This window comes from Enhydra lutris, unplaced genomic scaffold (assembly GCF_002288905.1).
Source record: "Enhydra lutris kenyoni isolate GAN:26980312 unplaced genomic scaffold, ASM228890v2 scaffoldscaffold25, whole genome shotgun sequence".
Classification (NCBI taxonomy): Eukaryota; Metazoa; Chordata; class Mammalia; order Carnivora; family Mustelidae; genus Enhydra; species Enhydra lutris.
The window spans coordinates 18,750,340-18,772,920 of record NW_019154109.1 but is presented as its reverse complement, the minus strand read 5'-3'; the positions used below and the strand labels follow the sequence as shown (position 1 = coordinate 18,772,920).

At 40.3% G+C, this 22,581-nt stretch overlaps 1 protein-coding gene across 3 annotated transcripts in view; it reads left to right on the top strand.

Annotated features, from left to right (window-relative positions):
* LOC111151066 (estrogen related receptor gamma) overlaps positions 1-22,581 on the top strand; it is a 229,146-nt gene that overhangs the window by 48,391 nt on the left and 158,174 nt on the right. For 2 of the 3 annotated variants that reach the window (XM_022508802.1, XM_022508801.1), the window contains exon 3: positions 21,155-21,271. The exons of the other annotated variant lie outside the window; for it this stretch is intronic. In XM_022508802.1, coding sequence (XP_022364510.1) covers positions 21,155-21,271 — 117 coding nt within the window. The remainder of the gene's footprint in view (positions 1-21,154; positions 21,272-22,581) is intronic. 3 annotated transcript variants of the gene reach the window in all.

Below are 22,581 nucleotides of genomic sequence, written 5' to 3'. Positions count from 1 at the left end.
AGTTAACATACAAAATACTAGCTCTCTCTTGATTTCTCCATTAGAATATGGAAAATAAATATTTACATATATTTGTATGCCTGACATAGCCATTTCAGCTGCTCATTTCTGTGTGAGAGATAGGCATTTTATTTTGCCCCCACTTTTATGAAGAGGAAATTATATGTTTAAAACATAGGGTTTGGCTTTTTTTTTTTTTTTTAAGGTATTCATTATAGCATAGGGTTTGGGTTCATATAAAACCAGACCTAAATCTCAGCCCCTTAGAGCCGAGAGACCTTAATATCACTGTGCCTCTGTTTCTCAGGTGGGAGTGTCCATCAGAGTACCTGGCCCAATGAATTATTAGCTCAATGAATTATTAGCTTCGATTACTCTTGGTAATATGACCGGAATACTCAAACACTGGGTGGTTCAGATATTCCAGCACAGAGGTGTCCTTGATGCTAAGCTAGGATGTGGTCTTCCTCAGATCACAGCTGTGATAATTAACCCTTTCTCCCTGTAGCCATTCTTCATAATAGCGCCCTTTTATATCAGGAGGCATTTAGGTGGCTAAATGCTAGCTAATCAAACTAAAATTTGATTAGTTTTACATAGTTTTATGGTGATCGATTAGCTTTTTTCTTTTCTTTTCTTTTCCCGGTGGCCATGCATGGGAAACTGGGTAAATCAGAACAGGAGCCTGAATCCTGGAACTTGCATGAGATATCCCTCATGTGGGATTCAGGAATGAGGTAGCAGGACACCCTTGCAGCGTGGGATATAGGAGTGAGTGTTATGAGCACTAAGTTCACTCTGGACATTTGTGGGGCCTGAGAGAAGAGTACCATGGTCAGCCACATAATGTATGTGTAATACTTAGAAGTTTATAAATCAAGATAATGAAGTGCTGAGGAACATATGTTCTGTTCTTTTATTGGAAAAACATATCTTCATAATGGCCGGGGAGGCCAGCTCTGCATTTTGGATTCTTTTTTTTTTTTTTTTAAAGATTTTATGTATTTATTTAACAGAGAGATACACAGCAAGAGAAGGAACACAAGCAGGGGGAGTAGGAGAGGGAGAAGGAGGTTTCCAGCAGAGCAGGGAGCCCGATATGGGGCTTGATCCCAGGACTCTGGGATCATGACCTGAGCCCAAGGCAGACGCTTAACAACGGAGCCACCCAGGCACCCCTGCATTTTGAGTTCTTAGACTCATAGGAGTTTTGTGTCAGCCAGAGGCAGTAGAAGGAAGATCAGTCCTTAGCCTACAACCTACCCCATTTCTCTCTTCCTCTCTACCTCCCATTGTGTCCTGTGCATAGTGTGGACATCCTGCTCACATGTCCACGGCCCACTGACCTTTCCAAACAGCTGCCCCTTGACCATTCCTGGGCCTCATAATGTGCACACCAGCAGTCCAGTCCAGTCCAGGGCACCTTCCAGAGGATGGACCCTGGGGAGAGGCCCATGCAGGGTTTGGAATGGGGCTTACGGTGATTTAGCCACAGAATTTGAGGATCCGAGGTATTGGGAATCAGGGAGTACAAGGAGGTTGGCTCCTAAGCTGGTCTTATCCCCTTAGTCTGTCAAAGGAGTCCTTGCACTGAGGCAAATGCCTTCTAAAGTTCCGGGCTTTCGGGTGGGGGCTCTTTTTTCTGAGTCTAAAGGTGACACTGATAAGAGCCTAAATATCATCTGAAACAGGGGGCATTAAAGATTAGGCATTTGCCTGCTAGCCATCTGCTAACGCTGTAGGCATGGCCTGTGGATCTGATGTGCTGACTTCTTTTCCACACTGCTGACTCCTTGCTGGAGCGGGCTGCCTAGTCCTGGAGGATCTTTGCTGGGTGTCATGTTTTCTTTGCCATTATGTGCTATTTTGGTCTTAGAAGGGAATATTTGCAACTCTGGAGGAAAAGGAAACTTACAGATCGAGCATCTGAACATCCGCTGACCCTTACAAAAGAAAATAATCAAATATGATCTCTTTAACTTAAATAGTATTTAGAGAAAATAAGGACCACAGTTTATAAATGGCTGCTTTAAAACTCTAATACGTTCTAAGATTGATACTCAGAATACTATGGAAATGTTAAAATTGACTTGGAGAATCTCGAGGGTACCAGTTCGGACGCAGGATTAAATTAACTAGTGACACTAATGTTTACAAAAGAAATATTGAGTACGGTTCATTTGCTCTAACTCAGAGCTTGCTTTTTCACTTTTTTCACTTTTTTCACTTTTTCTTGTATTTGAAGGCAATTTTGTCTGATTTTTAGAACTACATGGATGTTGCCGAATTATAAATTAGAGATATTGCTATACTCCCACTATTTTAATTGTTAACCTCTGTGTTTATTTTCATAGTAAAATTGAGTGTTGCATGCTGTCTTTGGTGTACGGATGTTTGAGGAAACAGCACAGTTTACAGATTTATCGCTCTCAGTTTTGACTTAATGAACCCACTTCTTAGGACAAATAAGTAGTGATGTCTTTCCGTGGTTTGTTCTGACTCTTAGGAATGGACCAAAATTGTCACCACCCCTCAGGTCATTGTAGAGCCAGAAAGTAAATATCTTAGCATCCGGGGGTCACATGCCTTCTGTGTGGTATACTCTCCTTGGCTTTGTTTTGTTTTTTTAAGCTGTTTAAGACTATGAAAACCACTCTGAACTTGAGGCCGTACAAAAACATGTCTAGGGCTCGATTTGACTGCTGGGTAACTACCAGACCCAAACACCCCAGTGTATCTTCCTGGTGGGCAACCTTGACTACCAAGATTTTCCTCAAGAGAACTTTTTCAGGCAACTTTGCATACATATCTTTTGTTTAAACTGGAAGCAAGTTCTTTATCGTAATGATCTCTTAAGTACGTTGTCTCAGTTTTCAGAATTTTTTACTTTTTTGGGGATTAGATTTTTCTAGTCTCTTGTCACCCTTCACTATGTCATATCCGTGTGTATTAGCCAGCTAATTGGAAAGCAGAATCAGTGTAAATTAAAATAAAGTAACATTTAGAGTGGCTGGCAAAAAGTTGGATCTTGGGTCATATAAAATAAGGCTGATTATTTTCAGAGATTAAATTACAAGGTTGATCTTTGATCAAAGAAAAGAGAATAGAGTACTTAACGACCCTCACAATATTTTTCTCTGAAAAAGATACTAGGAACTCAAGTTTGTGACATGACAATCTCTGACGTCGTTTACATGTTTTTTAAACACTTTGTTATGTTACTGTATTTTGAAAGTCATTTAAAACCAACACATCATTTTAACTATTGACTCACAGGAGAAGTTTACCAGTTGGGCAAACACTGGATAAGAATGTGTTCTGTGTAAAGGGTATATGCCAATGGCATTCAGGGAGGATATGAATTTTCAGTGAGACTCTCTAGGCTGTGGCAAAATGTCCGACTATAGTTTGTGTCAAATTACTGAGATTTATTAATTTGTCGAATTAGGCAGACAAAATTCACTTTCCTGGCAGTATATTTGCAAAATGAGTGACATTCTTTCCTACTAACTGTGTTATTTCACAGTGATTGGGAAGAGGTGAGAGTAGGAGTTTTATGTTCCTCTGCTAGATTACGTTATATTTATTTTCAAGCAGACTCCACGCCTAGCACCTCAGCCCACTGTGGGGCTTGATCTCAAAACCCTCAGATGGCGACCTGAGACAAAATCAAGAGTCAAACGTTTAGCCAACCAAGCCACCCAGGTGCCCCTATTTATAGTCATTTAAAAGAGGATGTTTGTAGTAGTAGTATCACTAATTTTTAAAAGTACCATAGTTATAATTAATAAAAGGACAAGCTTTTTAGTAATCTTTATTTTTTTTTTTTTAGAAGATTTTACTTAGGGCGCCTGGGTGCCTCAGTTGGTTAAGCAACTGCCTTTGGCTCAGGTCATGATCTCAGAGACCTGGGATCAAGTCCCACATGGGCTCCTTGCTCAGCAGAGAGTCTGCTTCTCCCTCTGACCCTCCCCTCTCATGCTCTCTCTCTTTCTCAAATAAATAAATACAATTAAAAAAGAAATATTTTATTTATTTGTCAGACTGAGAGAGAGAGAGCACAAGCAGAGGGAGAAACCGGTTTCTGGTGGAGCAAGGAGCCAGACACAGGACTCGATCCCAGGACCCTGGGGCCATGACCGGAGCCAAAGGCAGCTGCTTAACCAATGGAGCCACCTAGGTCTCCTGTTTTTTTTTAGTAATCTTTTAAAACTTAGCTCTATCTGTATACTTTAACTGACGTTCTCATGTGTCTGTAGCATTAATATATTCTCCTTTGATTCTACTCTGATATGGCCTACGTTATAGAATCAGAAAATGTAAGTGTGTAATTCTGGATTGTCTACACACATGCATACTTAAGAGGCTATGCTCTCTGTTATTTATTTTTGTAAACTTCCTTTCTTGAATAAAACCCTCTGCACTCAGAAAATACAGTCAGTTTCCCGTGGTTCCCCTGAGCTAATGTCCGCAGAAGTAGCAGCATGGAAGGAAGGGTACTGACTGTGGCATGAGGCCAGGGACTCTGTCTGGCTCCAGTGGGACAACATCTCCTGTGGTGACCCACCTGGGTCCCCCAAGCCTGTTCCTGACTCAGTCACCCTCTCATGGGAAGGAAGCGTGTGCACTGCCATTTCTTCCAAGGAATCTGTTGGTGAGTCATTATCTTTTCTTGGCCTGTCCCAGCCTACCACTTGTCAAGTCTGAAACACCTCCCAGCACTCTGCACCAACCTTCTTCTTGGCAAGTAATGGCTGAGGACTTCGTGTGGTTTACATGCTCACGTCTGAGGGATTTTAAGGATCAATTGAGTGAATTCTTTAAAAATGCCATTTGCTTTCCTGTCTTCTAGCAAGGTAGACTTACATGTGTGATGGACTTAGGAAATGGGATGCGGCTGACACTTGGCTTGCAGACCAGCGGTTTTCTTCTAAGGGCCTGCCACCCTGTCGCCCTCCGGTTAATTGGCGACTGTTTGACTAAGGTCTGGAGGCTGTTTTTTGGTTACTAGATAAACTGCCCTGCAAAGGTATCAGTGCTTCTCTTTCCATTCTGATAGCTTTCATTCTTTCATTCTTGTTCACCTTTGACCCAGAACCGAGCCCTGACAAATGAGGCTGTTTTGTGCAAAGAAATAACAGATAAATTACCTTGTTAGAGTAGCCCAAGTAGCTTTAGTAGGAATGATACCTCCTGCTTTATAGTTTCCAAAATGCATTTTTTTTAAAGATTTTATTTATTTATTTGACAGAGATCACAAGTAGGCAGAGAGGCAGGCAGAGAGAGAGGAGGAAGCAGGCTCCCCGCTGAGCAGAGAGCCTGTCTCGGGGCTTGATCCCAGGAGCCTGGGATCATGACCCAAGCTGAAGGCAGAGGCTTTAACCCACTGAGCCACCCAGGCGCCCCCCAAAATGCATGTTTTTATACCTGTGTTAAAGTAATTACATGATAAGACCCTTCCTCCAATAAACTCAGAATTGGTTATGGCTAAATTCAGGTAGAATAAATGACAGTGTTCACCCTCAAGGTAGGAAAGAAGACCAAAAGAAGTGATGAGAGTTCTGTTGTCTCAGGTCCCCCATTTTTTTTTTAAGTTGGCTCCATGCCCAGTATGGAGCCCACTGTGGGGCTCAAACTCATGACTGTGAGATCAAGACCTGAAATGAGATCAAGAGTCGGATGCTTAACCACCTGAGCTCCTTTCAGGAGGTGCTCCTTTCGGGCTCCTCCGGATGTGAATGTGTGTCACTTTGGTAATTGGTTGCGGGAGCATATGTCTCAGTATGATTTTTTGGGCCCCCACGAAAGGAAACATCAGTAACTTATTAAAAAACAAGTTTTGAAGGCTGTGAGGCAAGTTGTGAGGAGTGGCAGGGTGGGGTTTCAGGGCCTGGGACAGAACTTTTTTTTCTTTACCGATAAAAGGCAGTGGTTCATTTATCTGATATTCTACTTGATAAACTTAGATAATGTCTTAGATGTGATAAAGTACACACACTGCCTTAATTCACTTTCTTTTGAAGTTGTTGATAGTGGGATTCAACAATTTGAAGGCCTAGTCACTGGAGCTCACTTAGACAATTTTGCAAAGTTTCAAGTAAAAGCAAAATTAGGTAAAAGATGCTGGCTAAGTACTGTGGTTGACACGAAAAGTAAATATGTGTTTGCGTTTAAAAGAAAGGATGTTTAAACATTTATTTATTTCTTAACATTTATTTTCTTTTTATTGTGGTAAAAATAACACAACATAAAACACACACACCAAAACGTGCACATGACATAAACACAGATCATAAAAATTTCCATCTTAACCGTTTTTAAGTGTACAGTATAGTAGTGTTAACTATATATGCACGTCATTAGGCAACAAATCTTTAAAACTTTTTTATCTTGCAAAACTGAAACTCTACACCAAGTAACTCTCCATTTCCCTCTCCCCCAGCCTCCAGGAACCACTTTTGTACTTTTCATGAGTTTGACCACTTTTATCTCCCATATTCAAATCATGTAGTATTTGTCTTTTTGTGATTGGTTTATTTCAGTTAGCAAAATGTCCTCATGTTATCCCTGTTGTAGCATGTGATAGGATTTCCTTCTTTTTTAAGCTGAATCATATCTCATTCGAAGTCTATACCACACTTGCTTTCTCTGTTCATCCATCAAAAGACAACAGGTTGTTACTGCCTCTTGGCTGTTGGGAGTAATGCTGTAGTGAACACGGGTGTAGAAACAGCTCTTTGAGATCCTGTTTTCCACTTCTTGGATATATACCCAGGAGTGGGATTGCCGAATCATATGGTGATTCTGCTTTTAATTTCTTGAGGAGCCTTCGTACTGACTGGCTTTCCATAATGGCAGCATCATTGGACGTTCCCAGTGACAGTGCGCAGTGGTTTCAGTTTCCCTGTGTCCTTTGGGGTACTTGTTATTTCCTTCTTGTTTTCTTTTTTCTTCTTTTGAGAGTGGCCATCCTGATGAATGTGAGGGGAATGTTTAAACATTTTTGAGGGGTTTCGGATGATTCCCTGAATTTGAAGTTCTAATCTTTTACCTCCTTAGGCTGTCTGTAAATAATTACATATGTGGACAATGTAAATACTTGTTTTCAGCCTCTGGAGTTGCACACAGGGCCTTTACCAATGATGATAGATGAAGGATTCATTAGTCTGTCATAATAATAATGACTCGGTCAGGTTTTGCAGTGTGCCTCACATTGTTCTAAGTGATTTACGTTGCTTGTTCTATTTAATTTTTCCATTATCCCAAGGAAGTAGATGCTACTATTATAGTATGCTTACAGTATCTATTTATATACGTGGAACTGGAGGCACTGAGAAGTAATGGCTCAAACACAATTGGGTATCAGGCAACCTGAACCCCAATTCTGTGCTCTTTACCTCTCAGTACCCTGCCTTGCATATTTTTTTAAGCTTTTAAGGCATTGAATAATTTTAGACTGAATTTTTCTTGAGAGATTTTAGTCCATGGGCAAAATTTTCCATTAAGTTGATAAAATAAAAATGGGGAATTAAGAATATTCCCAAAGTTATGGTTAGATAATATAAAAGGCTTTTTTAAAAAGGAGACAGTCAGAAGTAAGCCTTAAAAGGAACTGTTTTTTTTTTTTAATTCAGTTTTAGAACCCCCCCATAGATGAAGTGTGAGAGTAGAGCTCTTCAGTACCATCGTATCTGTCTTCTACCTCAGTTCCCTGGATTTTTATCTTCTGACACTCATTTCGCTGCTGGATTTTTAGTTGTTAGTTTTAGATTGATCCCAAAAATGTACCTCCACACTCACCACTGGTAACACCTCCCTGACTCTTTAATTCTTAATTTTAGAAGGAACAAAGTTTATTTATTCTCTTGTTTTGATGTGATGGGTGATTTTCCTCTTGTATAAATTTTGTGACTGCAATAGAGGGCAACTCTTTTTTTCTTACGACGAGTACTAGTCAGAAGAAGGGGGGTGGGATTATTTGAGTAGATCTGTATTTTTTTTTTTTAAGATTTTTATTTATTTATTTGACAGACGGAGATCACAAGTAGGCAGAGAGGCAGGCAGAGAGAGGGGGGAAGCAGGCTCCCTGCTGAGCAGAGAGCCTGATGTTGGGCTCAATCCCAGGACCCCGAGATCATGACCTGAGCTAAAGGCAGAGGCTTAACCCACTGAGCCACCCAGGAGCCCCTGGATCTGTATTTTTAAAGAAAAAACTATATTCTTTGGGATTAAATCTTGTTTCATTTTGGTTTGAACAAACTTAATGAGACAACTGTATTCTAGTATACTTTTTAAGAAAGGCATAGCTCAGGGGCACCTGGGTGGCTCAGTCAGTTAAGCATCTGACTCTTGATTTCCGCTCAGGTAGTGATCTCAGGGTTGTGAGATCGAGCCGCATGTCGGCACCCTGCTAGGTGTGGAGCCTGCTTGGGATTCTCTCCCTCTTCCTTTGCCCCTCCCCCAATAAACAAATACATAAATAAACAAATGCATAAATAATAAAGAAATAAAAAGGCACCGCCGAGTAATAATACAAAAAGAAGAGGATTTAGTACACAGAAATTTTTGATTCATTTAGAATTTAGAGCCTGAAATGTGAACATTCCTTGACAGTGAATCTGAAAGCAGAGCCAGGTCTACATTCTGATATCCATTTTTCAGTGCAAACTATTAACATAGTTTTCATTTGAAGAAGATCAGAGGCGAGTACAAGAATCTTCAAAGGAATGAATCTAGCCGGAGATTTTGTCCTTCATTGCACCTTTTCTTTTCCTTTTGCCTCCAAAGCATCTTCACTACTCCCAGGGTACCTCTTTGCTTCTGGAAAACCCTCACTGTCCCCCAGAGGCTTCAGATTATGTTTTATATGGAGAACCATTTCCGATGTTACAGATACTTAAAGTGAAAGCCCTCCAACGCCTTCTTCCGTTTGTTCTTCTGGGATGTTACCAATTTGCTAAGATTTCTTTTGTAATGTCTGCACCTAACTTGTAGGAAACTACTTTACAGGATTGGAAGTAAGAAAGGAAATAATGGGTAAGACTGTGAAGTGTTTTGTATCATTGCAGCCTTTCGTCCATATGTTTTTAGACCAGAGCTCTGTAAACCAAGGCCCAGTGCCAGAATCATTTTGCTAAAGAAAGTTCTATTGGAACACAATCACCACACCCTTTCTTGTGTTGTCAATGGCTGCTTTTATACCTCTGTGGGATTGCTGGGACTCACAGTAGAGACTGAATGACCTTTGAAGCTGAAATATTTACCTATCTGGGCCTTTAAGAAAGAAACTGGTTCACCCCTGCTGTTCTGTGAAGGAGTGAGAGCTGAGCAGGTATCCCCTTGGAGGAGGCATTGCCTGACCCACCTCTCCTGGACCATCAGCACACAGGAGACCTCCACTCTCCCCTGTTATGTTTGCCCCTATGCTCGTCCTCCCTGAGGAAATGCCAGGCACTTCCCTGCAGTCCCTATCATAGCAGACAGTCAAGTGCACGGGTTTTGTTTCAGAGAGGAAAATCTTCAGGCACAAACGCTACATGTTGGGAGCTTTTGTGGTTCTCATCTGGGTGTTCCTTGTTTTCCTCCGCATCCCGTCGGCAGTCCCGTCTGAGCTCCCTGACCCTTGGGGTAATTAGTGGTTATGGTCTTTTGAGTATCTGTTTGCTCGTAATTCTTATAATATGCCTGTGATGTGGACATCAAGTCTATGCCTTTTGGCTTCCTTGTAGCAGGCAGGAAGAAATTCTCTGCCTTGCGTTTCCTTCCCTCTGCCCTGAGTACTAGCTCCTGCCACTTGCAGAGCCCCTTGAGCTCTTTTGCTTCCTGAACCCCTTCCCTGAGTGTAATTGTAATGTTGTAATTCTTGCTGGGAATCAGTGTTCCTTCTGTGTCAGGCGCTCTGCTCAGCACCTTGAAATCTGTCTTGAAATCTCGAAATCTGACTTGATTTTCACAGCAATGCCATAAAGGTATCCATTGGTGCAACCCATTACTGTTTCATTCCTGAAGAAGATAACTTCAAAAAACTGCTTACTCCTACAGAAAATTGTTGAACCAGCACTTGAATCCAATTCGACTCCTGTCTTATAATCATTGTTCTAGTGCCTCCTACAGTTCAAGTACAGAGCAGTTACCATCCCTGTGTCCCACAGGATTTCCCGAAATCTGTACCAGCATTGGAGATGCAGATAGATACTGTTGAATACATCAACTTGATCTTGAAAGAAGGAAGTCTCTCATACCGGTATCTCATTTCTGACAAAGTTCTTGGCGCCTCGATGGCATTCAAGAACAAAAGCATTTAAGACAATATTAGAAAAAGATGTGCTTGCTTTTACTTGTGGAAGGTACAAGGACTACTTCAGGATTGCTATGAAGTCATATTCGTATTTAAGAGTCAGTTGCTCTTGGAGCATCTGGCTAGCTCAGTTGGAAGAGCAAGTGACTCTTGATCTCGGGGTCATGAGTTTGACTGAGCCCCACATTGGGTGTGGAGATTATTTTTAAAAAGTTATAAAATTTAAAGAAGGGGCAGGTGCTTTGTCACATGGGATATGATCCTAATGCCTTTATACTTGTCATATGGACTGCTTGTAGCATTTGAGAACTGCCACTGCCTAATGTGCATTTCTATTCAAAACAAGGGGCTGGCGTTAGTTTTTGTTAGCTTTTCCTTTCTTGGTTTTAGTCCTACGTGTTTTTGTTTTTGTTTTAAGATTTTATTTATTTATTTGACAGACAGAGATCACAAGTAGGCAGAGAGGCAGGCAGAGAGAGAGGAAGGGAAGCAGCTCCCTGCTGAGCAGAGAGCCCGATGGAGGGCTCGATCCTAGGACCCAGAGATCATGACCTGAGCCTAAGGCAGACACCTCAATGCACTGAGCCATCCAGACGCCCCTTAGTCCTGCGTGTTAAACAGATAAGGAAACTCATCAAAGTTGTTTCAAATATGTAGGTAGAGAAAGAACATGTACAATATGACGTTGAATACCAAGCATAGCACGTATGCTCAGGTAGAACATCTTCCTTGTGGCAGGGGTATTCTTTGAGTTTTTTTTTTATAAATACTTCTGTGACACCATCCCTACTCTCTCGAAGCTTAAAAATGCAGATGTTGTGGCTGCACACATCACGTAGGGTCTGCAGAAGACCTAGTTGCCCTTTCCAAGAAGATGTCATTACATCAAAGTGAAAAAACATTGACTTTCTCGTTACCCTGGATGAGAGATATTTGTATTCTCCATCATCTTCTCAGTGAGTGTGTTTTTATTATACGCTTACTCCCTTCTTAAATGCATTTCAGAGCACACCCTGCTGAGTATGGATTACTTTCTTCTCCTATCATGAACAATAGCCTTATTTTGGGATCTTTAAAATACATTGTTTACAACCTGACACCTGTTGCTTTGGTGACATGGTCTGTTTGGTTTCTGTGGGATTAAACTGGCCACAAACCATAGTGGTACAGAGACAAGTTGAGGGATTTCTTTTTGAGGTGTTGAGAGATTCCATTCCCCAAAAGCAACCCTATCCTGTTCCACAGCTGCCCTTGTACCATAAGTCTGACAACAGCAAAAGACAACACCAAGATCCATGCTTATCTTACCGCTCCAAGGCATCAAGATTTCCTTTCCAACCAGCAACAATAGCAACAACGACAGCTACACAAAGCACCCTCTCAGAAGATAGGAATTTCATTTTTTTAATTTCTATTCCAAACAGCACTCAGTAAGTTACTTTTGAAAGACTGGAGTCCAGAAGCATTGCGTCATAGTTAAGAGCATGGACGTTGGATCCAGAGTGCCTGGGTTCACATTCTGGCTCGGGCACATGTTAGCTATGTGATTCTGGGTATGTTACCTCTTGTCTCAGTGCCTTGATTCTCTCATCTGCCAAATGGGTTCATATCTATAAAACACATAAAGGAGTGCCTCGCACTTAGTGTTTATTAGAGGCATTGATATGAAATTTTAATGGGTGCATTTAGGGACCATTGAACTGGATGTCAGGATATTTGAGTTTGAATTTTATTTTTAATATTTTTTTAAGATTTTATTTTTTTATCTGAGAGAAAAAGGAAGAAGAACCGGGGGAGGGGCAGCGGGAGAGGGAGAAGCAGTTCCCCCACTGAGCAGGGAACCCAGATGCAGGGCTCTATCCCAGGACCCCTAGATCACAACCCATGTCAAAGGCAGATGCTAAACTGACTGAGCCACCCAGATGCCCCAGTGTTTGAGTTTTAGTCTTTTTTTTTTCTTTTTTTTGCAATTAACTCATCCATATCTTTGTAAGGAAGTTCCAGCAATCATAGGTTAATCAGTACATATTTACATGTCTGTGATATTTATAAACAAGGAGGCTGAACCAACTGGAAATTAGGTTTTTCTCAAAGTCTAATATCCTTTAGGTTTGTATTGCTTAATACCCAATGATATGTTGTCGGTAGATTCCTCTCAGTTTTATTCTCTCTCATTCACTATACTGAGCTTTTTTTGGTGAATAATTTGGGGCTAAATATTAGAATGAGGGAATGAGGAATAGGATCACTAAAAATCAAGTTGACAGGTCATGAGTGGCTTCCTGTGGGTCATTGACTTGACCACACCTTCTTGTGGACACAAGGAATTCTGAGGGGTATAAGTTCCTATTCTCAAGGAATATACAGTTGGAACAAAAAGAGGCTCATTCAGTAGACACAAACAATAAAGTATGTTGAGTTCTAAGAGAAAGACTCACCTGCAGATGAGTGAGAGATGAATTAGTTACACCCATGAGGACTTGGCCTTGTGGGCTCTGGGCAAGCTTCGTTGAAAACACGATCAAGGAGGCACATGAAGAGGACCAGCAGGAACGATAATGCTGCTTTCTAGGAATTTGGAGTAATTCAGGGTACATGTCAGGAAAGGGAGTGGGCTTGGGATAGGGGTAGAAACTGACCTAAGACTGTGGGAAGGGATAAAGCCGAGGTGGGATTTGGAAGAGCTTGGCAAATCCTTGCCCTCGATTATAATCAGATTACGCCCAGTGAGACATAGTGCGAGCTCTGGTGGAGGGACAGGAAATGCGCGCAAGGAGCTGTGGTTGATGTCTCAGAAATTCACTTCTTAGACAATTCTGTGCTTTAAAAAAAAAATGACTTCCAGCGGCCCTCTTAGCGCAGTGGGCAGCGCGTCAGTCTCATAAAAAATAATGACTTCCATTATTATCTTTCTTCCTGTCCTCCTAGTATCTGTAAAATATAGGAATTGTTGGCAAGGCAAAGTTTTCCTTCAGCTTCTCTGGGTGAATGGCATGTTCATTTTCACACTCTTGCATAAACTGAGGAAGGTTGTTTTGTAATATTCCCAAACTCAGGTTTAGGTCTTAGAGTGAAGGTATTTAGTCATTGATGACATCTTACAATGTCTCTCCGTTCTGTTTTCGGAAGGGTGAACAACATGATCTATGATTTTATTTCCTATAGTTCATGTAATTCTTACAGTGTTACAAAGTACACATGATTGTTCCTTTTTTATATTTTAGTAATCCTAGAGTAGTAAAGGTAAAGCAACTAGTTCAAGTTCACACGGCTAATGAATGGCAGAGCTCTAATTTGGACCTTCATCTACCATTTCTCTTCTCTTTCTCCTCTCCTCCTCTGCCTTTACTCATTCATTTCCAGGTGTCTTTCTAAACCCTATGCAAGTAGTATGTTAAGGAAGGACATGCAATGGGCATACAATATTTTTTTCCACCTTTTATTTGAGATGAATATGCATAGGGCTTAGTGTTGAGTCAATAGTTATGGAATTAAGCAAGAAAGGAATGTCCATGTTTACAAATTTGAGGGAAACTAGGGTGTAGGATATGTTTTGTTTAACCTGGAAAAAAAAAAAGCTGAATAATTTCACCTCCATTTTACAACACTGTTTTCCTGCCAGTCTGTTTTTTATTTTTTTTTTTAAGAGAGAGAGAGAGAGAGAGCGAGGACATGAGTTGGTGGGCAGGAAGAGGGAGAGAGAGAATCTTAAGCAGGTTCCATGGTCAGTGTGAAGTCTGATGTGGGGCTCAGTCTCACAACCCTGAGGATCGTGACCTGAGCCGGAATGAAGAGTCAGCTGCTTAATGGACTGGTCTACCTAGATGCCCCCCTGCTAATCTATTTTTAGTTTAATTCAAAGGTCAGTACAATCTTGTGGTTAGATATATCATTGAGAGAGATGGTTGGTACCTACTATAAGCTCAGTGGCTCACCCAATACACGTCACTGGATGATGAAACCAGAGCGTATGGTCTTGGTCTCCAATCAGTAGACAGTGCTCGGACTTTATGCGTCTGCCTGCTTGTAGGTTTCCTACTATTCTTTTCATGCTTAAAGACAAGCCGTCATCTCTTTGCATGTGGGAGCTAAGCCTGAGCCTCATTGCGAAAACACAACAGCCTGTGCCAGTGTACTATTATGGCTCTTGTATACTCTGTGATTCTCAGAATTTAATCCTATAGAACCTGAAAGAACCAAATATCAAAAAGACTTGCTATATCCTATCTTCCACCTCATATTTTTAGAAGGTAGAAGGGCAGCAAAAAGGCAAAGCACGTGTGACTCTGGCATAATCCTGTGTATGAAATTGCTTTGCTAAGAGCTGGGTGTGACCGTTAACTGGTCATTAACCATTAACTGACCATCCTACCTCAGGACGCCACAGGCTCCATGTCACAGGGGACTTGCCTCCTCTTTGGGGGTCTGACACCACCATTCCTTCTCATACTTTTGGGCATCCTCTTTTAGAGCTTGAGGCAGGTTCTCAAAATGTCACCAGTGATCTGGAGATCTGTGAAATTTGAAGGTAAATGTGAAATTTAATAATGGACAGACATCATTTGGCCGCATGTCTTGTGATAAAGAAGGCGGTCAGATGTTTTAAGGGAATATGAATGAAATGTATTTGGACTGCGCCCCCTTTCACAAAGTGACTCTAGTGACAAGTTTTAAAGAGAGCTTCAAAAAGTATCAGAGCAATCCCTTGGGAACAGGTTTTAGTGTCCTTAGGTAACTTATTTTGAAGTCTAACTTGGGATTCTTTATAAAAACTTAAAAAGTCTGTCCATTGATGGGACTATGACTTTTTTGCTAGAGATATGTAATCAGTTTTTGTTCCATATTACAGAATCCCAGTTAAAGAGACAATTTCAATTTCAGGTAGAATGGGCAGAAAGTAGTGAGGAAAAAAGTAGCATTAATAACAAGACAGAGAAAAACAAAAACAAAAACAAAAACAAAAAAACAAAACAAACACAAAAAACAAGAAAGAGAAAGGAGTGAAAGGGAAGTTGTATCACTATATAGAAAAACCTTTACTACGAAACAGTAGAGGGTTTTCTTACTTTTTTTAATATTTTTGATCATTTAAAGCAAAAATACTACAGGTTATTGGCTGCATGTTTTTAATGCTCTGTAATTGTGTACCGAGCCAAATGCCATTATTTTAAAATCACTTAATGTTGGAAAACAATTGGATAAACCCCACTTGGAGTGCCCTGTGGGTCATCTCAAGCCATTTGGTTCTGTTAACAAAATTAAAACAATTGGGGGAAATATACAAATGCTTTCAAATGGGTTTTACAATTATGATGTCTGTATGTGTGCAAAAGAGGACGACTCTTAGGCACAACATAAAGCCAAATGCATCATTCCCGTGTATGAGTGATGTGCGTCGGGACTAAGGATTTGACATATATTTTTATTTTGAGATGCCATGCTAATTTACATCATTCAGCCCTTTTACTGCCAAACTGTAAAAGTCCATTTAGTGACTGAAAGGAATATACAAATTATCCACTGGCACTCCAGGCTGGAACTTCACATACACCCTGTTATTCTCTCCGCCAGCTAGCTACAAGATTCTATTAAGCGGTAAGTGAGAAAATTGTATTGCCTACAAACTAATTGTACAAAAGAGTCTAAAATAAGTAATCAGAGCCCAAGACTTTCTGAAAAGCTGCCAGGAGATATTATAAATTGCTCCATCATTCTTGTCAGCCTGCTTTAAAAACCCAGAGTTTCCATGTTCATCTGGTTCCCTCTGCAACAGAGCTCGCTTCCCCAGCTCTTGACAAAACTGGGAAGATTCCAGTCCTGTCCTCAGTAGCAGCCTAGTTCAGTCTCTGGTGCCGTCTAACAAATGTGTCCCAGGAAATGGCAAGCTGTAACCCAAGAAAACTCCATGTGTGAAATGAGGATCCTTGACTTATGAACAATAACTTCTGTATCCTCCTGATGGACTGTCCAGTGTTCACATTTCAGGTGCCCACCGTTGCTATTGCTGTCGTGTAGTTTCCACTTTTCGTGAATCGAAGGAAAACAAGGGCCCTGTAGAGATCATGTGGTCTCCTGGGAATAATGTCTTTGAGCCGGTACCAAAACAGATGTAACATTATTATCCAGGTGCTTGGGGCAGCACATTTTTAGGATAAAATGGTTATTTTGTTGTTGTTGTTGTTGTTGTTATTGCATAGAAAAAGCACCAGGGAAGGTAGTTCAAGGGCAGAATCTGTGTAGACTCTAACACGGATCAAACACTTTGTTGGGTGGGCGATCATAGCCAGCAACGATGAACTAAGTAACTCAATGGGAGGGCTTTGAAATGAGAGAGGTTTTCCTCCAGCGCATAAGTTCTTTAGAATAATGTTGATTTGTTTTTCAAGATATAAACCAGTGTAACTTAGTGAAATCAAGGTTATCACTCATGTATGTCAAAACTAACTTATTGAAATTTGGCTGGAGGATACCTAATTCATCGTAAACAATTTCTATACACTTAAGCTGAAAATATATCATTTGTGAAAACATTCAAGGCCGCTATAATTTCCATCCATTCACAGTGAAATTTTTACAAAACATGTTTTGTTGCCTGTAGTTTTGGGAAGATTCTTTACCTCAATGTAGTTGTGTATTCATTTTTCACAGCATAGTTCATTCATTCCACTCCTAGGTTGAAAATTCATTGACTTTACTTTTTTTTATTATTTTAAAGATTTTATTTATTCATTAGAGAGAGAGCAAGCACACCAGCAGGGGGAGAGTTAAAGAGAGAGGGAGAAGCAGGTTCCTGCTGAGCTCCAAGCCCGACGTAGGGCTCTATCCTAGAACCTGGAGATCATGACCTGAGCCAAAGGCAGAGCTTAACCATCTGAGCCACCCAGGCACCCCTTCCTTGACTTTCTTAGGCATAATGTCTGCATTTGTGGGAATGCATATGTGTGTGCTTGTTGTGAATCCAGAACCACCGCCCCCCACACTAAATTGTATTGTTCCTTGCTTACATGTCTTATCTCCTCTGTAAAACTGTGGACTTCTCAAGAGCAGGAACCACCTCTTTCTATCCCAGCCCAGCACATGATCCACAATTGCAGGCTCCTGGATCAGCACCAAGGATCAAGGAATGAATAAGACAAAGGCTCTCCCTCAGGAGTTCATTCTGAGGCACTATTAAAAATTTCTCTGCCTTTATGTTTCCTTTTGTCATTGAAGAATTCTGGAATGTAATGGTTAGAAAGGAAACTAGGGTACTTCTTTGTATGTGATCTGAAGCTCTCATGTGGTAATTGTACAATTTTCCTTCTGTTTTTTGAATTTAAAATCCTTACATAATCATTCTTAGACGAGTCATTCATAGATTTAGCTATTATCATTTCATCGCTCCGAAATATTTTCTCCAATGTGGCTCCAGTTCTGAGAGCATCTACTTTGTAAGTAACACTAAGTACTATAACAAGATAAAAATTAACCCTCTTAGTGCCCTCTGTCTGTTTTTTCATGTTTTAAAACATTTTCATGTTTTATTTTCCTTTTATTCTTATCCTATTCATATCAAGATGCACTTTATCTTCTTTAAAGTCTCTTACGTTTATTTTTTTTATTTTCACATTTTGCTCCCCAGAAGACTTTGAATTTTTTTTTTCCCTTCAATGATCTCTTTCTGTTTTACTGTGCATTTCCATTTTTGCCAAAGCTACTTTTCAAGGTTTTGAAAAATTAATTAGGCTTCCTAATACTTTTTTTTTTTAATTTGTGGAATTGTTTTCCTAGTGTTCTTAATATTGCTTCCTGATGGGACAGCTGGCACCTTCACCTTGTGGACATTACTACATTATAGCACCATAATTGGTGTTCATAGCAATGACCTTGAGATATCAAGGAAATATAAGTTTTTTTGAAGCATACTATTTTGCTTATTTACTACTTTTTGGAGGAAGATTTTTCTACTGTATAAGAAATGGTCCTTGCCTCCAGGATCTTACCATCTAATGGGTAATATGCATGCAAAAAAGGTATGACAAAATCCAGCGTGTCTGTATGTGATGAGAGTACACGAAAAGATACGAGAACCAAGAACTCATTTTCTGCTATGATGGTCTGAGAGGTTTTCATGAAAGATTTGAATGGAATTTGAGTTGAACAGTGAGCCTTGGAAGTAATTTTAAGAAGAAAAGAGGGGTAAAGATAGATCATTCTCCAGAGGGAAGTCTGAAGGACACAGCAAAAAATGAATAAATTGACTGGCTGCATGAGAAAGTTCATATAAGGTGATAATTGTAATATTGCTAGATAAGTAGATGGGTGTCATACTGGAGGGGCCATTTTGTTTGCTAATCTAATAGTCTGTATTTAATTCAGCAGACCATAGAAGTAGTGATTTTTTTAATTAAGGTTTTTTGGTTTGTTTTGTTTTTGTTTTTTGTTTGTTTGTTTTTTAAATTAAGCTGTCCTCAGAAGAGGTCAGCAGTCAGGATTCCAGGGGTATGGAATGGAGGCACAAAGCCCAGTTAGGAGATAACGGCTTTAGTCCGGGTGTGAGCTTAACACAGGCCTGCTCGAGGTTCCTGTCTGAAGTGTGTTCTCATGGAGGCTGAGCATAGAATTTTCAGAGGAAGAGGAACCAGTCTGAAATGAAAACTGATTTTTTTGTGGGGTGGGAGGGAGATAGTGGGTCACCCTGGTAGAAGTTTCCAACGTTGGGTGAAAAATGTGGGTCATGCTTTAGTACTGGAAAGTAAGCAAAGTGAGGACTTCATACTGACTTTCCAGGCAAAAAGGGGCAAGAAATGCTATTTGGAAGCCATTTTTTCCCCCTAACTAGTTATTGTTCATCTCTTACTAAGAAAGCAAAGACTGAGTTTCTTTTTAAATAAGAATAGGAAGAGGTAAGTGGAGTGGAAAATTCTGGTAGTAGAATACTAATTAACCCCTAGGAAATTACTAGCAACACTCCCTGGATGGGAAATACATTTTCAGTGATGGTTAAAGAAACTCAGCAGTGAAAAATGGTTCATCTAAAGTTCAGACTCTAAATCCTTTTATTCTCAGCCATGACCCAGCCAGGCTGCTTCCCTTTGACTTATCCTTAATATTCTGGGTATTAGTAACATCTCTGAAGAAGGTGATGGTGTGTGCCTCTGTTGATGCAATTAATAATTATCTTATTATTTAACCTCTTACGTTAAAAAATAGTTGCTTTTATTATTATACATGCCCTGAGCCAAATAATTTTGATAGGCTTATCTCAAGTTATAATAAACAGTTTTAAAAAAAATGGATATTTCAGTCATGCATACTTAGCCAGTTTGCAGTAGTTATAAGTGGTTAGGTATTACTTCCTGTTGGATTAGCAGTTGCTGAGTAGTTGAGTCTTGGTACAATCCTGCAATCCACTAATGTGATATTTAATGAGGAGACATCAGTCTGGAGAAAGGTAGTCAATATAAATCAGTGTTTACAAAGTGTGATTAACTCTGAAATATTTCATCAATGCTGTGGTCCCAGGCAGACTCTATGCTAATTACTAGAATCTGTGCATGTTTCAGGGGACTTAGACGGACCCTGAGTATTGCAAACATGGAGTAGCAAAATTGCAATTATGCTCGGACCGTCTCTGATGACAATTTATGCATTTGGTGTGATGACCTCCCCCTTCCCAAGAGGGCAATAAACAGAATGCATTTTCATTAAGATACTAATGCACTTAATCACAAGGGGAAAGGGTTAGGAAGTAAGGAAAGACCTTCAAGCACTGTGTGACAGAGCTGATAGGGGAGAGAGGCTTTATTTTAAAGGCAGCTTCTTTACAAAGCTGTAGGCAGCCCTAGAGCACATCCCACACGCTGTCATTAGCATTAATTGAGAAAGAATTTCAAGTTAAAGTTTGGATCTTCTTCTGGCTACATATGTATCGCTTCAAATGTGTAAGTAGGACCGTAAGTAATGTCAACTCTGACATTAAAAATATCGTTTCGTAGCAGTTTCTTTTTGTTTATAATACTTCCTTGGAGCTTGAGTGTTTGGAATTCATTATGCGAATGTAACAAACATGCTGATGACGACCAGCATCGTCGTTGTCCTCCTCGTCCTCAATAAACGTTTACTCAGCAGAGAACTGTGTTGTAAGGCCTGGGTAAGCGTGGTCACGAGAACCATGTCATTTCCGTCCCTGTCCTCTAGGAGTTTACTGTCAGGCTCAGATTAGCCTGCTGATCATTTTTCACAGCGGGGTTCATGCTGTTTAGTGTCACAAGGACAATAAGCCTGATACATTGGAATATTAGTAACCAATAGAAATCCAGGACTGATGATACAAGAATATGATTTTGATATTCATGCTTTTATGGAAGTAATTTGCTTTGAAATTTCTTTGGGATTCTAAAATTCTGGAAGATTGTTATTTTGCATGGGTAGACTAAGCATAATGTTTTAAAGGCTAACTTTAAACTTGGTCTTTTGAGATCCTTTACCACGTATCTTCTAAATATTCCGTGCTTCTTTTTTTTTTTTTTTTCCTCCGAGAGAGGGAGAGAAAGTGGCAGGGTGGGTGGAGAGGGGCAGAGGGAGAGGGAGTCTGAAGCATGGGGCTCGATCTCAAGTCTAAGATCATGATTTGAACCAAAGTCAAGAGTCAGACCCTTCACTGGCTGAGCCATCCAGGTGCCCCTATTCGGTGTGTCTTACACGGTTGCCACAGAATGTCCCGCTTCATGACGTTTGTGACATCCTAACGAGTCTCATGTGACTTGTGCTTTTGAGAAGGGAGGCAGACGTAGCGGAGTAGGCATTGCCTTTGGGGTGCTCACGTTTCCTGGGTCTTGCGAATCTAACTGCTTTTCTTCCAACCCTGTGTTTTAGGTAATATAGAATACAGCTGCCCTGCCACGAATGAATGTGAAATCACTAAGCGCAGACGTAAATCCTGCCAGGCTTGCCGCTTCATGAAGTGTTTGAAAGTGGGCATGCTGAAAGAAGGTAAGGCGTGTTGTGGGGGGCCTGTGCTTTCGCTTGGGGATGGGGGAAGGGCGCGTGCAGGGAATTACGGAGACACTAGAGAAAACCAGGAAAAGATGGGGTCACAGTAAGCACTCCGAATCCGATGGCAGAATACATCTTTACGCCTGAGTTTTCTGATATGTCCTGGCTAACTGCATGATATCAACAGGAAGGGACAAGGTAGGAAACACCTGATGTGCAGCTAAACCCACCAGGTATGCTTGGTAATTCTGACTCTTTTCATCTTTATGAGTTGCAGAAGGCAAAGGACAAAGGACACCAAAAGGCTAGTCCTTGTCTTTTTGTGTTTCTTCTCATTTCTAAGTTTGCAGGGAGATTTTCCCCTCCACCATTGCTAAGATGTAATTGACAAATAAGAATTGTGTATATTTAAGGTGTATGACTTGAAGTTTTGATATACATATGTATTGTAAGATAATTGCCACAGTCGAGCTAATTAACAGACCCATCATTTCATATTGTCACCACTTTAAAAAAAATAATAATATTAGGTTTAACACACTCTTTATTTTTTTCCAATCTTATCCTTTGGACTTAGGTTCTTTTCTAAAAAGCTTGTAATAATGATACTAAAATTGTTGCTTTCACTCAGGGGGAACACCAACAAACACAGAATAATAACAGTGACCAAGGATTCAGTTATGGCCTGAGCTCACACAGCTCACAAGTGGTAGAGCCAAGAACCGAGCAGAGGGTCAGATTCTAGAATTCACTGACTTCTTCCACCCATATCCAAGGTCCTGAAATATTTGTATATGTCAGCATGTCCAACGAAACTAACATTTTAGCTTGGAGCTAGGAAGAAGTTATTCTTTTCTTTGGAAAGCCTGGGTAGGTTTTTTGTTTTTGTTTTTAAATGCATCCCTGTCTATATGTTTTTGTAGATGCGTGTTTCTTTTTTTATGGTTTTAGATTTTACTATCTCTTTCTCTTCAGAAAATTTGCCAGAGTTTAATATAAATATGATAATTTTATGAAGTGACAAAAGTTTGAAAGAAAATTAGGCAAATTACATTTAAATGTATTGCTTCTGTTGAGTCATAACATACACTTTGTTCATGGGGTTGGCCCTATTAGTTTATATATTGAGTCTTACTGGAGATCCCTTATTTTTTAACTTCTAAATGCAAATAGATCCAAGTGTTTATTCCCTAAGAACAAACCAAAGCTTCAGCAAACCAGGAGTTGGCATTCTTAGATCTCATAATTTTTCCTGGTTTGTTCTTAATGCAAAAAAGGTGAGTGGATCACTTATGTTTGGGGATATG